The sequence below is a fragment of the Echinops telfairi genome, unplaced genomic scaffold (genome assembly GCF_000313985.2).
Source record: "Echinops telfairi isolate 266 unplaced genomic scaffold, ASM31398v2 ScPeMD7_7457;HRSCAF=8495, whole genome shotgun sequence".
Lineage (NCBI taxonomy): Eukaryota > Metazoa > Chordata > Mammalia > Afrosoricida > Tenrecidae > Echinops > Echinops telfairi.
The window spans coordinates 946,926-963,191 of record NW_022111357.1 but is presented as its reverse complement, the minus strand read 5'-3'; the positions used below and the strand labels follow the sequence as shown (position 1 = coordinate 963,191).

The 16,266-nt window shown below is 40.4% G+C and overlaps 1 protein-coding gene across 3 annotated transcripts in view; it reads right to left on the bottom strand.

Moving 5' to 3' along the window:
- FOXJ3 (forkhead box J3) overlaps nt 1-16,266 on the bottom strand; it is a 101,368-nt gene that overhangs the window by 66,398 nt on the left and 18,704 nt on the right. For all 3 annotated transcript variants that reach the window (XM_004704923.2, XM_045298839.1, XM_045298840.1), the window contains exon 2: nt 3,376-3,700. In XM_004704923.2, the coding sequence (XP_004704980.1) occupies nt 3,376-3,700 (325 nt within the window). The remainder of the gene's footprint in view (nt 1-3,375; nt 3,701-16,266) is intronic.

The following is a 16,266-nucleotide window of genomic DNA, read 5'->3' as shown; positions in this document are numbered from 1 at the left end:
TCTATGACTTTACTATAATCTTTACTTATTATCGCTGTACAATTGCGCCTACTGGACCTGTGATGGTTTGTGGGGGACCCTCTCCCCCTAATTCCCACAGAGGCATGCTGTTTTTTGCCAAGAATTGGGGTAATATGATAGCTACATGAGCAGATGCATTGTTGTGGTGGCAAAACCAGTCCCCCATCTCCCACAAATCAGGCAGCAATCTTTTCAGAACCTGTACGTGGAAAACTTAATTAATAGTCTGACCTAGTGGAACAAACTCCCAATGTCGACATTTTTGTCCTTTCGAGAAGCTGACGGGACATCCAGAATGAGCTTTGTCACCCATCAACATTTCACGTTTTTTGAAATGAGAAAACCACTCATACGCTTCAGTATAGCATTGTCCTTGGAAGCTGTGCTTAACATCACAACAGTTTCTGCAGCAATTTTCCCAAGCAGGAAACTAAATTTCACAGTCACACTCTGTTCTCTTAAATTGGCCATCACAAAACAAGGTTTGAGTGAGACTACTTTTACAAAAAAATTCACTGTGACCAGAGAGAACCTTCCCAGGCAAAGCCACTGGGTGCACTACTCAGAGCTAGTTGCTCAATGCTCACCTGGCAGAGTAAAATGCATACTATGAAGGCTATGCTCAGGCCAGCGCAACACTGGTTTTTCTGGGGTATCCCCTTGTATATAAATAAAGTTAAAATTTTAGAGAGAGAAAAGGTAACAACCTTAAAAATGCTCCAGATTCCGTACCCATCAGATCTAAACATTGGTCTGAGTGGCTATAAAAGGAGGAAACATAAAACAGAAATGAACTAGGATTCTTTTCTAGTTCCAACAGAAAACTTGTGGGTTCAAAGGGCAGTGTGTTTATTTTAAAGGAAAAGTAACAATTTAGAAAATCAAAGTGAAAAAGAGTTGTACAACTTTAAGAATGTAATCATTGTCACTAAATTGCAGCTACAAACGACTGTTCTGCTATATATACTCTTAGCAATAAAAATAACTTTTTAATTGAAGAGTTAACATGTGCCAATGAATGCTAAATTAATAAGCAGAAGTTTAAAGTAAAGCAGGAATGTGCATATACTTAAAATATCTCCCCAATATATGTTGTTTTTTTTCAATATATGTATTATTTACAAAGAGAAAAGCTAAAAAAAACTCCACCTTAACCAAGGGGTCAAATTAGCATAATTAGAAAAAAGACATAGAGCTCTAAGAAGATGTGTTGAAAAGGACACACAACCTCTGCAACCTTAACCAAGGGGTCAAATTAGCATAATTAGAAAAAAGACATAGAGCTCTAAGAAGATGTGTTGAAAAGGACACACAACCTCTGCAGTATAATTTCAAATATGCATGATTTCTAATCTAATCATGAAAAAACCATGAGACAAACCCCAACTGATTTATACTTATAAGCACTCTTTTAAAATGTGCAAATTATAAAAGATAAGACTGAGAACTGATACACAGTGATGGAAACTAAGGGGACATGACAAATAAAGGCAATATAGGGTCCTAGACTAGATCCTGAAACACAAAAGGGTATTGGGGTTTTTTATTTCCTTTACCGGCCTTTTTTTTAAAATAGTGTTACACCAACATTAATTTCTTAATTTCAGTAATTATACTAAAATGATAGCATTTGAAGAAATAAATGAGAGACATGGAAACACTATGTACTGGTCTTGTAACTTCTATAAATCTAAAATTCTTTCCAAATAGTGTTTTTAAAATTCCTGCATGGGAAGAAGGTAAAAAGAAACACAGGAATGATCTGGGAAGCAAAGATATGGATACAGATATAGACATAGGTGGGCACTTAAGTAAATACATTAATTCATAAAAATAGAGGTATTGGCCTAGGTACATATATTTATATGGCAATGCATTGATGAAGTAGGCAGACTTTGGGCCTCTGCTCAGGCACTTCCTCAACACAAGAACACTTTGTTCTAATGACCTGGCATTCTGTGATGCTCACCCTCCCGATAAGATCGCTGCAGACATAACGGGTGCATAAGCAAATGTGGTGAAGAAAGCAGATGGTGCCTGGCTATCAAAAGATATAGCATCTGGGGTCTTAAAGGCTTGAAATTAATCAAGTGGCCTTCTAGCAGAGAAGCAACAAGCCCACATGGAAGAAGCATACCAGCCAGTGCAATCATGAGATGTCAACAGAATCAGCTAACAGGCACCAGAAGACCCAAAACGAACAAACAAACAAAAAACATTTTGTTGAGAAGAGGGAGGTCAGAGCAGAGAGCCAAAACCCATTTGTAGACAATAGGACATCCCCTCCAGAAGTGTCACAAGGAAGGGATGAGTCAACCAGGGTGCAGAATAGCATGGATGAAACACACAATATTCCTCTGGTTCTTTGAGGCTTCCTCACCCACCCACCTCTACTATCATGACCCCAGTCCTGCCTTTCACATAAACCCCTCAGGAACAGAATTGGGGGTAGTGATACCAGGAGGATAAGGAGAAGGGGCAGGGGGAGTAAAGAGGAACCGATCACAATGATCGATGCATAATCCCCACACTCACACCCAGGGGGATGAACAACAGAAACGTGAGTGAAGGGAGACAGGGGTCAGTGTAAGATTATGAGGACAATAATAATTTATAAGTTATCAAGGTGGGAGGAGGGGAAGGAGGAAAAAAAGAGGAGCTGATACCAAGGGCTCAAATAGAAAGTAAATTATTTATAAAACGATAATGCAACTTATGTACAAATTTGCTTGAAACAATTGATGTATGGAATGTTATAAGAGCCCCCAATAAAATTGTTAAAAAGGGGGGAAAAAACTTCCTGCATGATAGCGGCAACAGCTAATATGTGTGTGTGATATATGCCTACACACACTGTGTATATGTACATATCATATATATATATATATACACACACTATTATATATAATTTCTGTATATGCAAATACGTGTGTGTGTGTGTGTGTGTGAGTGAATTCAGCTATTTTTTATACAAGAAAACTTTAAAAGGTTCGTGGAAATATTCCAGTCTTTTCACTCCACATTTTCTAAGCTATCTGATATACCTTAGTATATAAATACATGTTCTTTTAAACCACAGATTACCAACTTATCTAATTATTTTCTGATGTCACAGTATCTCTGCTTTTACTATGACTATCCATAAAATAAAGCTCTAAAAAAAAATCTAACATTTTACCAAAAATAAAGGTTTTACCTAAATTAAAAACATTTCATTTTATGACATCCTTGAAATGACTACTAATCAGAATTTCATCTTCAATTACATGAGGTTCCACAAAGTTTTATTTTCAATAGAAGTCAATATTACTATTGCTTATGACATTAATGTAGTAATTTAAATAAAATCCTTACCTTCCAACCACTGCCAGCCTCTCTATAATATGGGAAGTTATCACAAATCCACTGGTAAATCTCACTTAGAGTCATTTTCTTTTTGGGTGAGCTATTAATTGCAAATGTAATGAGGCTGGCATAACTGTATGGAGGTTTCCCATCTTTGTGCTGTTGGACTTCCTCCTGGTCCAGCGTTGTATTTGGGTCAAGGAGCGCATTCTTCTTGGAAATCCCAGTTCCATGTGCATTCTGTGTAGCATCAGATTTTTGGATGGCTGCTCTCATGGTAAGCTGTGGTAGCCAGTCCATGGATGTTAGGCTGCTCTCCAGTTCAGATGTCATCCTAAAGGTAAATAGACTCCTTAGTCAATATCAAGAATATAACCCGCTTCTCAAAATACCCAATATTCACAAATCTAGGAGTTCCAAAGTGAGGGAAAGCCTGAGTTTAAATCTGAAGGGAAAAGATTGAGTATGTTAATGACCAAACCAATATAATGGGATCAACATTTCCCATACTTTTTTCTTAATTTTTTTCCTCTCCAAAACATAACTAACTTGATTTTAAAATATTTTTAAGGTACAGAACCATATATATGCATAAACTGTCTCTGATCTTTCTAGACAAGATGGTCTGCCTCTTTAAATGGAACAGCAGGAATATTGGTATGAGAAACAATCTGCAGCCCAGCTTTTTACTCACCAACACCAACCGAAACTCAAACCCACTGCTGGTAACCTTAACAAAACAGAGTAGAATGGCCCCACAGGGTTTCCAAGTTTGTGAATCTTTATAGAAGGAGGCTGCTTCACCTTTAGCTGGGCTACAATCAGCCTTGCAGGTTAGCATTTGAGAGCTTTAACTTCCTCGCCACGAATACAACAGGCCTTTTAAAACATTCAGTCAGTACATCTGGCATTCATTTATACAAAATTTAGGGGATTCAAATAAACAAAAGAATACCAAAAGTCAGGTGCAAAGGATGAGAAAAGTAATGAAGAAATGGGCGGAGGAATTTGCATAGAAGAAAGAAGGTAAAGTTGAGCAGGTGGGGGGTAGGAAGAACAAAGCAGGATAGACAATAGCAAACAGACAAGCTAACTGGGGGAAGTGACCACCAAGAGGACTGCAAAGTCAAGGACACTGATGGACAAGAGGAAAAGAGAATAGGCAGCACCAGGCAATGATTTTTATAAGTAAATATAAATCAAGAAACAAGCTTATGAAAACTAATTAAAGACACGGGTAATATGGGGTCAAATCACGTAACTGAACAAAAACAGAAGCATTAAAAGCTTGAGAACTGGGGTGAATAAGCAAATGTGGTGAAGAAAGCTGATGGTGCCCGGCTATTAAAAGATATAGCGTCTGGGGTCTTAAAAGCTTGAAGGTAAACAAGCGGCCATCTAGCTCAGAAGCAACAAAGCCCACATGGAACAACATATCAACCTGTGTGATCACGGGGTGTCGAACGGATCACTGAAGAAAAATGGGTGCATAAGCAAATGGGGCGAAGAAAGCTGATGGTGCCCGGCTATCAAAAAGTATAGCGTCTGGGGTCTTAAAGGCTTGAAGGTAATCAAGCGGCCATCAAGCTCAGAAGCAACAAAGCCCACATGGAAGAAGCACACCAGCCTATGCAACCACGAGGTGTCGAAGGGATCAGTTGTAAGGCATCATCAGAACAAAAAATCTTACCATAGTGAATGATGGGGGGAGTGCGGAGTGTAGATCCAAAGCCCATTAGTAGGCCACTGGAGATCCCCTTGCAGAGGGGTCTCGCGGAGGAGAGGAGCCAGTCAGGGTGCGATGTAACAATGATGAGAAATACAATCTTCCTCTAGTTCCTAAAGGTTTCCTCCCCGCTCCCACTACCATGACTCGAATTCTATCTTGCAAGACTGGCTAGACCAGAGGAGGTACACTGGTACAGATAGGAACTGAAAATACAGGGAATCCAGGACGGATGAGCCCTGTAGGACCAGTGGTATGAGTGGCAAAACAGGGAGGGTAAAGGGAGAATGGGTAGGAAAGAGGGAACCGATTACATGGAACTGTGTGTGACCTCCTCCCTGGGGGACAGACAACCAAAAAGTGGATGAAGGGAGACGTCGGACAGGGCAAGACATGACAAAATACCCATTTATAAACTATCAAGGGCTCATGAGGGAGGGGGGAGCGGGGAGGGAGGGGAAAAATGAGGACCTAATGTCGGGGGTTTCAATGGAGAGAAAATGTTTTGAGAAACGATGTACAAATGCGCTTTACACAATTGATGTGTGTATGGATTGGGATAACAGTTGTATGAGCCCCTAATAAAATGCTTTTAAAAAATAAATAAATACTTAAATAAATGCTGCCCTTTTGGGGGGGGGGGGAAAAAAAAAGCTTGAGAACTGATTTGGGGCAACTTCTACTCTTCTGGGTTCTGTACTATATTTCTCTCCAAAGCTGAGAAATTAAATCATTACTACCCAAATAAAGAAAAGCATAATCTTCCCGATTAACATGTATTCCGAAGGGGAAAAGTTCTAAGAAATGCAGTTAAGAATATAAAAACAAAGCTTTACACTCCCACTAACTGCTACCCAAGGCAGGCCTCTCTATCCTGAGAATAGAAGCAGTAGTAGTGAACCTAACAAAGTAGAAAACACGGAAATTTCGGAGTTCAAAATAAAATTAAGAAAGAAATCAACATAAGAAACTTAAATACCTCAGTTCAAAGAAAAACAAAATTCTGTCCAAAGAAACTCCATACCGGTCCCTCGTCCTAAATAGCAGTTGCCAAAAAGCAAACCTGTAGTTAGGATGTGAACTTCTGGAGACAGTGCAGAAGCAGAATTGATACAGACCCTCAGGCCAATCACAGAGTTCAAGTCATGATTTTACCATAGAACTCTTCTAGCTGTGGGACCATGAAAATGTGCGTGCGTATGTTTATATGCCAGCTTTCTCATCTATAAAATGAAAGAAGTGTAGTTAAAATACTACTTTGAAAATTAAATGTAGTAGCACATGCACAGAATTAAGCATTCGATAAATGTTAGTTATTATTACTTCAGGACTATCTTGGGAGGGTGTATTAATATGTACTACAACGCAAACCAGATTAAGCAACAGCATTTTGAGCACATAGAATCCTACTGTGCTGTTTTGTTTTCAGAAAACTTGGTCTATAGTTTTATGTTCCCTGTTTTTTCAAATTCCATATCTCTTTTGTATGAAATCCTCTGAAACTTTAACTTTTAATTCTTCTATAGCATCTTCAGAGATTAAAAACAAGATTATCCTCCCTCTACAGCCTCAGCCAGAGATACTTGTTCCCAGAATGAAGTACACTAGAAAGAACTGTGGCGTAAGGAAACAGGATAATTTGGAGATCACATGTTTAGAAGGGTGGAGAAGAAAGTACTAGAGAGATTACAAACATACTTTCAAGCCACAATTTTTTTAAAAAACAGAAGTCAACTGATGGTAAAAGCCTTGCCCAAATTCACACAGGTAATTAACTGTAAAAGCCGGAATCAAAAGTCCTAATACCTAATTCAGTAGCTTTTCCACCATATCTCATCTGTAAAATGAGAATAGAGCATATCTCACTAAGGTAAAGTTCTCAAAATACCCACTATTGGTGGTGGTAGTGGTGCTGGTAAAAGTGTTGATGCTATTGTTATTCACATTTCATTCAATCAAAGCAGGCTATTATTATGCTATGCTATTGTTATCGCCCTATCTAATAAGCCCTGGTGATATAGTAGATTATGAGATAGCCTGCTAATAAGCATAAGGTCACCAGTTCAAATCCACCAGCCACTCAGCAGAAGAAAGATGAGGCTTTCAGCTTATGTAAAGATGTAGAGTCTCAGAAACTCAAAAGGGGCAATTCTATTGTTCTGTAGTGACACTATGAGCCAGGATTGACTTAATGGCCGTGGGTTTTTGGGTTTGGTCGTCCTATTTGCCTCAATCAAGCCTCTACCGGTAAAGTAGCTTACTTTTGTTCAAATTCCCAAAGCAGCCAGTCACATGTATTTTCCAAATTTATATTTTAAAAAATAACCTAAAAAAGCACATCCCAAATTGGAATAGAATTGATACTGCAGATGTCCCTATTGAGTCATCTTTATCTTCTGTTCCTCCTTTCACAAGTGCCAGCTATTGAGACTTTATGATAGTTTCAGTAATGTGAATATATAAGTAGATATTTAATACATCCTGTAATGCTTCAATTACACAAATTTATAATTACACATATATGCAAGGCTATGCTTTGGTAAGATATACAAGGAGGCTTCAAAAGTTCATGGAAAAATGGATTTAAAGATTAATGGAATTTTCCCACAAACTTCTTGATGCCCTCTCACACATACACAATCACACCGAAAAGGAAACAAAACAAAAACCACTGCCATCCATTTGATTCTGACTCACAGCAACCTATATTAGATTTACAAGGCTGTTAATCTTTATGGGAGCAGATAGCCTCAACTGGTTCCGCTGGAGCAGCTGGTGGCTTTGAACAACTGATGTTGATGTTAGCAGACCAACACTTACCTGACAGTGCCACCAGGGCTCCTTAAAGGAAGTATCTTAAAATGTATGTCTCCTAGACACAAGAACACTAAATAAAAATGCAAGGCTGGACTCTGGCATGTTTTAAAGGGGAAGGGAAAGAAGGGCATGCACTGGAGCCTTGAGGAATAAAAGGAGAACTTCAGCTGAGTCTTGAAAGTTAAGATAGAAACAGGCTGGGAAGGAAAAGGTTCTGGTCTTCAAAGACATCATGAGCAAAAATTTGAAACCAGTCATAAAAACACTCCTCTTATTCTATTGTGGTGCTTATATACACCAGTTGTGCTAGAGCAGACTTAAGAGGTTTTTAACACTATGAAATATGTATCTTAAAAGTTAAACTATGAAAACGTAGCATTTCTGTTTTGTTTACAATTAATTCAATTATATATCCTTGATATCAAGGAAAGAGTACCTTGGTGCTTAGACTAGTGAATGCAGTGGTTCTCTATTAAGCGTTGAGAACACAAAAGACATTAGATTTAGCCAGATCCTCAGTAGCTTTAGAAAGAAACCTATTAGTGGAATTGTGATGACAGAAGTCTACTTGTATAAGAGAACAGATGGTAAATTTAAAAACAGCACAGGAGGCTCTGAGGAATCTGGTTATGGAAATCTGGTTAAGAAATGTCAGGCCCTCATTACCTAACTTCATTGCAAAAGCGTCCTAGCTGGTCTCTTGGACTCTGATTTCTTACCACTTCTCCAACCACCTCCAGCTCATGCATACCCTCTTCAAGAGAACTCTATAAGCATTGTTTCACAGAATCATGCACAAAACATTTCAATAACTCGTATGTCCTATCATACTATGTGGGGGGAGGTCAGATGCGCAGGCATTCCCCCACTGAGGGCAATCAGTTGCCAGACTGCTGTCTCATCCCTCCACAGGGGTGGGCCTGCTCCCTGCCTCTGGGGACAAAGGACAGGCTCCTGTAGGCGGAGTTTGCACCTACTGATAATGTTCCTATGGAGACCCAGAGACCACCCCCTAGACCACCCTCTCATTGCTGTGTAGCCTGTAGTGCAACCCCTCCCTGTGACGTATGTCTCTACCTGTAATTAGTGGGCTGGCTTGCCCCCAAAAGGTATATAGGCATGGGTCAGCAATATAGGCGGGACTTCGCGGACTTCTTTCTTGGACTCTGACTTCCCTAACTCTTCCACCTCTCCCTTGTTCCCTTTCCCTCCTTCCCTTCCCCCTCTCTCCACGTGGACCACCAAGCTGGGCTGAGGTGAGCAATGTTGCTATGTATCATGCCTGACTGTATTATTGTATTATCTCTCATGCTCTCAATGACTCTAATATAATACTTATATATCTCAACCGTACAATTGTGCATTACTGAACCCAGAAGTAGTATTACTGAACTCGTAGGAGTATCAGCGGTTGGGGGCTGGCTCCTCACCCTCCCTCAGCGTCTTTATTTTTTAATTTAATACTACAATACTAAATCTAAATTTCTTGTTTTCAACTACTAGTCTTTTACTAACCCTTCTCAAAAGTATTTTTACTAGGTTCCAGTTCATAAATGTGCATATTTAATCCCAACAAACTGTTTTAGACATGACTCTGCAATCAGAGGACGGTTGCATACAGTGATACACTTATATCTGAGTCTCATCAGGGTGCCCTTAAAATACGGGATACTTTTTGTAGGGGGGGGGGGGACGACGACTATTTTGAAGTCAAGGCTACTATTAAGATTTTTAACAAAACACAAGTGGAAATCATCCCAAATCACTGTAAGCGTTACAAGAAGTGTACAGGAATGCTGTTCCACACTAAACATCAGTTTGTATATGGGTAAGAATTTTACAGAAGGTTGGAAAGATCTCAAAGATAAGTTGAGATAGAGAAGACCAAAATCCAGAAAACGGTGGAAGATGACCATAGAATCATTCATGATCTCACAAGGTGCAGCACTTTCAATTTTAAGCAAAAACTTTGGCTTCAAAAATAAGTCTTTGGTTCCATGGGTGCCAAACACACTCAGAGCTAGCTCAAAGTGCTGATTTTTCCGTCCATTTTTAAAACAATATCAAAGTTAATAAAGATGATGTTACAGAATAATTTACAACTAGGAACAAACCTTGGACTTAGAATATAATCCAGAGAGCAATGTTCAATAAAAATAGTAACTTCTGATGGCATCTGCTTAGCCAGTTCAATTCAAAGTACAAAGGTCAAAAAGTTATGGTGGCTGTTTGGTGGGATTCTGAAGGAGGAATCTTATAAATCTTGGAGGACAGAAGACAATCGTGAGGGCTTATTATGAAGAAGTTTTTTAAAAAAACGTTTGAGCTGCGTTGGTGAGGAAAAGAGCAGAAAAGTTGTGCTGAGCCATTTTTTTCCCATCATGATGGGAAAATGCACCTGCTTGTTCTGTGAGGGTAACAAGGGCTGTCCTCGGAGAATTTCACTAGGAAACCTGACCCTCATCCACCCTTGAAGACCTTAGTCAAAAATCTCACCCTCAAAATTCTGGTCAATCTGCCCTAAAAGTATGTGCGACAGAGAACACTAAACCTTCAGGTGGGGGAAAGGGGCCGACTTGCCACGCCGACATGGAAGCAAACCAAGAAGAAAAGAGAGTCAGCCTAGATCCCTTATTGGCACTCCAAGCCCAGAGGATGATGTATGTCCCTGCATGGAGCTGCTAAGGCGCAAAGAGGGCAGTAGGGCCACCAACAACTCAAAGCATGTTGTCCCCTTACTGGAGGGTACTGCAACAGAGGGCAATAATGGGGACACATGGCTGGGAGATAAGTGGTCTGAAACCCCCGCAGTGGGGACAACCAAGAAAGGAGCATAACGGATCAGCAACTGGAGCAAAGCCAAATCACAAAGCCCCTAAAGAGCCCAAAATAGACTTCAGGCTAGAAGGGGAAGCTCCAGGAACTCCCCCAGGACCAGTGAGGAAATAGTCATAAAGTCTAGCAGACAGACCTGAAACTATGTATGCTTTTCTCTCTTTTTTTTTCCTTTTCTTTTTTCAACCTTTGGTTTTCTTATTATTTGGTCTATGATAATGTAGGTTTGCCTACTTATATATAAGACAGGCATGGGAAGCAAGCTCGGGGAGAAAGCAATGGGGCCAACAGCCCCAGACAGAGGGCCTTGGGGGGAGAGGGTGTGGTGAGCAAACAATGCCATTGGCAGGGGAACAACTAAGGAATTAAAACCAACAACAAGGAGGTTGTAGAGATCCTACAGGTGTTGGAGCAAAAGCAATAACTGAGAGGAAGTACTAAGAGGTAGAAGGGGCTACGTGATGGTGGGGCACGAGGAAGGCAAAAAGAAACAGAGGAAGGGTCTAGGATCAAAGCTATAGATAGAGCTTTAAGCATAGGTGTGTACTTATGCAAATAAATTATCCATAAAAACAGAGGTATTGGCCTATGTACCACATACACTTGAGTATAAGCCGGCCTGAATATCAGCCCAGGCACCTAATTTTACCACAAAAACTTCATTAAAAAATGTGCTGGAAAACTCGGCTTATACATGAGTACATATGGTACATATATTTATAAGGCAATACACTGAGGTTGTGGACAGACCTTGGGCCTCAGCTCATACCCTCCCCCTCGATACAAGAACACTTTGTTCTGACAAACTGGAATTTTGTGATGCTTGCCCCTTGCCCCTGCCCCCTGCACAACCCTTGAAGACAAAATGGATGCATAAACAAATGTGGTGAAGAAAGCAGATGGTGCCCAGGTATTAAAAGATACAGCGCCTGGGGTCCTAAAGGCTTGAAGTTACACAAGCCGCCACTCAGCAGTTAAACAACAAGCCCACATGGAAGAAGCACACCAGTTGGTGCGATTATGAGGTATCATCAGGACCAGGTAACAGGCATGAGAGGATTCATAACAAACAACAAACAAAAAACACGCTGTTGAGAACGAGGAGGGTCAGAGCAGAGACCCAAAACTCATTATAGACAATGGAACATCCCTCCACAGAGGGGATTAAGGAAGGGACGAGTCAACCAGGGCGCAGTAGAGCCCCATGGATCGATCACTCAATATTCCTCGGGTTCCTTGAGGCTTCCTCACCCCCTACTGCCATGACCCTAGTGTTGCTTCTCACTCTGGACTGGACCGGAGCATGTACACAGGTATAGTAGATAAGAGGTAAAGCTCACAACACACAGAATCCAGGAACAGGAATGGGAATAGCAATACCAGAAGGGTAAGAGGAAGGGGGAACCGATCTCAATGATTAGCACATAACTAGACACACCTCTCCAGGGGGGAAGATCAACAGAAACCATGGGGGAAGGAAGACAGCGGTCGATTTGAGATATGAAAATAATAATTTATAATCTATGAAGGGGTTATGAGAGTAGGTGGGAGAAGAGGAGCTGATACCAAGGGCTCAACAGAAAGTAAATGTCTAGAAAAGAATGATGGCAACATATGTACACGTATGCCTGATACAACTGATGTATGGATTGTAATAAGAGTTGGTAAGAGCCCCAATAAAATGATTTTTTAATAAAAAATTATTTTGGAGTCTAGTCAATCCATACTTCTCTCCCTCCATCTCCTAAACTGGATTAGATTCTGCTCCTATGCTGTTGTTGCTGTTGTTGTTAGGTGCCATCAAGTCACTCATAGTGAGTCCATATAACAGAACAGAACTATCCCAGTGTTATATAAGCTGTAATCTTCATAAGTGCATATTCTTTCTCCCCCAGTCACTGGGTAGGTTCAAACTGCCAACCTGTTGGTAGCAGCTAAGTGCTTAAACCTGCACCACCAGGGCCCCCTGCTGCTCCTACAGTGGAATATAAATACTTCTATAAGACTTCTGCAGAATTATAACTATCTACCTCCCCTACTAGACTAAGTTTCTTGAGAGAAGAAACTTGTTCTTTTCTGTGTTGCCAGTGTCTAGTGCATAATGGGAACGGGCAATATGTTTTCCAATGACAGAAACTGACTGTCCAATGAAGGTGTAAGTGCATTCCTTCCAAAAAAGGGAGGATGACTCAGTAACATCAGGTAAAATTAACCAGAGGATCCTATAAGTCCTTCATGAGTTGGAAAAAAAAGTGTGACTCAAGTATAACTTGACAGGCAACATTACAGAGGGTCAGAGACAACTCTACTTAATCACAAAGAAACATGAAAGCAAAGATATAAATAACATAATGTTACTTATAAACGAAAACAAGAAGAAACAGTACAGAGAACTTCCACCTGAAGTTCTTAATCTATGATATCCGTTAGGGAAAGTAAGAAAATAGGCTGCTTAGACACAGTCCATGAGGAATGTGTCCTGCACAAATATCAAAGAGCAGAAGAAGGAACACCAACTCAAGACCAAGTCATGACACAGGGTTTCAAGTCCCATTTTATGAAAAACTGCCACTCACAAGATCCCAAATATGCTTTTTAGCTACCTTAGGATACTGCTTCTGCAACTTCCTGAACTCCCAGACATTAACAAAAGCTAACTCCAAAAGTAACAGAAAAGAGGGGATATGAAGAGATTGCTGGCTTCCTAAATGACTGTAAGAGGAAGAGAACAAGAGAAATAAAAGGAATAAGAACAATGAGGGCAATATGTTGTGACCCAGATACTCCTGAATCCTCCCATTCTGTTCTTGGTACTACGTATTTCATCTTAAGACTTGGTGACGTGCTTGCTTCGGCAGCACATATACTAAAATTGGAACACTTGGTGGCATGTGAAAAATTGACCACCTGGGAACTCAGAAGAAATCCTTTTAATTATCTCATCCATGCTTCTAATCACATGCAACTTAGTGTGCAAATGTAAGGGGACTTCAAAAAATCCCCTTTTCCCAGTCCTGGGATGCCTGCCTTCTAGACTTTTTATGTGTTTTACTATTTTGAACTACTGGAACAATTCATACCCATTGTCATCAAGTTGATTCAGAATTATAGCAACTCTTTCTATAAGACAGGGTTGAATAGTTTCTTAGGATTTCCAAAACTAAATCTTTACCGACACAGACAGCCACATCTTTCTGCCATCGGAAGGGTTGAAGCACTGATCTTATTGTTAGCAGTTCAACAAATCCCACTGTGCTACAAAAGGCTTCTTATATAAGAGGGCGTCCAAAAAGTATAAAAGAGGAATTAAAAAATAATGAAATGTTCCCACAAACCTTTTATAGCCCCCTTGCATTTGCCCCATCATAGGTCAGCAAAATTCTTCACTACTAAGAGAATTTGGGGGAAAATGGGGTGATATAAGTTAAAGAACCTAAATTAAAACACTCACTTAAAGGAGAAGACAAACAATAACTCTGATTTTGCAGATTGGAAAGCTGAAGACTGATGCCATGCCAAAGACAGTGTTGTAAGGGTATTGCCTTTCTACCCACAACTATTATTTTAAATGGTCTCATGGAAGTCACCTTGGATGGGGGAAAATATTCTTTACTTTCACTAACTTGTATAACTGAAATCAAGTACCTTTAACTTATAAAGATTTTTCCTTTCATTATAAAAGTAGGCAACAAATCACAATAGCATTAACTGTACCTGTGGTTTTGTCTCAGAGACTCGTGGGGCAGTTCTACTCTCTATGGGGTCTCTGTGATTTGGAACAGACTCAATGGCAGTGAGGGTGAAGCTGGGGTTATGGCTTTGTCACTCCAAAAAAGTTAGACATTAAGATCATATGACAAATGTTAGAAATAACCACAAAATGTTATTTAAACTCATCAACTTTAAAACTATACTTTACTAGGCTTGCCACTATATCTTTCACTGGCTTTCTTTTAACCCTAACAGGAGCCCTGTTGGTGTGCGGTTATGCGTTGGGCTGCTAATTGCAAGGTCAGTTCAAAACAAACAGTGGCTCAGAGGGAGAAAGACTGGGCTTTCTACTCCTGTAAAGAGTTACAGTCTCGTAAACTTACAGGGGCTGTACTACCCTGTCCTATAGAGTCCCTATCATAGATTTGATGGCAATGATATTACTCTGACAGGTGCAAGTTTGGGCTTGCAGGGCATCTAGTCTGCCAGCCAGGATGGCCAGACAGCCTGGTAGAGAGCCCAGCTGGTGCCAAGGAACCATACACCACTCTCTCTAGGGTGTATCTTAAAGTATCTTAAAGATCACTTCGGCGGAGGGCTCCTCACGTCACCTGGGAACAAATTGTCAGGGAAGGAGAGGGGATATTGATCACCTAGTGGCTGCCATGCAAAGTCATACTGAGGTCCACCCAGGAAGGCAGATATGCCTATCAACGGAATGAAAGATACTTACTGGAAAGTCAAGTCAGGAGAGGGGAAGAGAGCAGACACATCTGGGAGAAGTGCATGTTCTGTTGGTAGAAAAAGGGGAAGGACCAACTTCCAAGTGGGGAAAAATGACTAAAAACACTTTTAAGGACCCTGGGGGTGGGGGTTGGGGGGAGTATCCCTGGTAATATGCCAACGAATAAGCCACAGTGGCCCAAGCTTCTGGACAGAACAAGTGCCACAGAACACTGAGGCATTGCATCCTGGGTCTTCAAGGCACACATGCTCCAAAAGCCAGACCAGGGAGTTCCAATGTGGAAACTCCACTAGGTGAACTATGCTCTACCTCAAACAATCATGCAACCTGAAGACTTAAGACTGAAAATTCAGTGTATGAAGAAGCAGAAAACAGCTATACCAAGAGTATTGCACTGTCAGTGGGCAGATAAACACTGACTTCGTATATCAATGCCCTACTTGCTGTATTAAGACATATATTATTCCAGCAGACCAGTGATTGACATTGTCAGTGAATATTATTGTAAATTTTGCCTGACAACCAACTCTCGTTATTTGTGTAAATAGCGTCCAGCCACATAAGAATTTATTCTGTACAAGTGACTAATCCAGGTATTGCGGACATGCAGTTTGCTAGCCTAGTTCAATATCACTCTCTTAACAGTGTTTTACCATGGGCTAATCAATGCCACTATTATCAGAAGATCTTTATGCTCCAGAGAGATGACTGATAAGAGTCTCTACCATAAATTAATGAAGAGGTCTCTAAGGACACCTAGAGGCAAATTAAAAGCATAGATCCAGGAACAGATTTTGGCCTTCGCACTAAATCCTAATTCCAATTTAAAAACAATTAGTTCTTACAACCTGGCTGTGCTCAATACTAGCCCTCATGAATGCTATAGGAAACTGTGCTGAAGAAAATGAAATGGTGCCCAGCTATCAGAGAGAATAGCAGCTGGGTTCTTAAAGTCTTATTTCCAAACAAGCAGCCATCAAAATGAGATGTCAACTTAGTCCACATGGAAGAAGCACACCAAAATCCGTGACCCAAGGATTGTAAATCCTATAATCCAAAGCCGAAG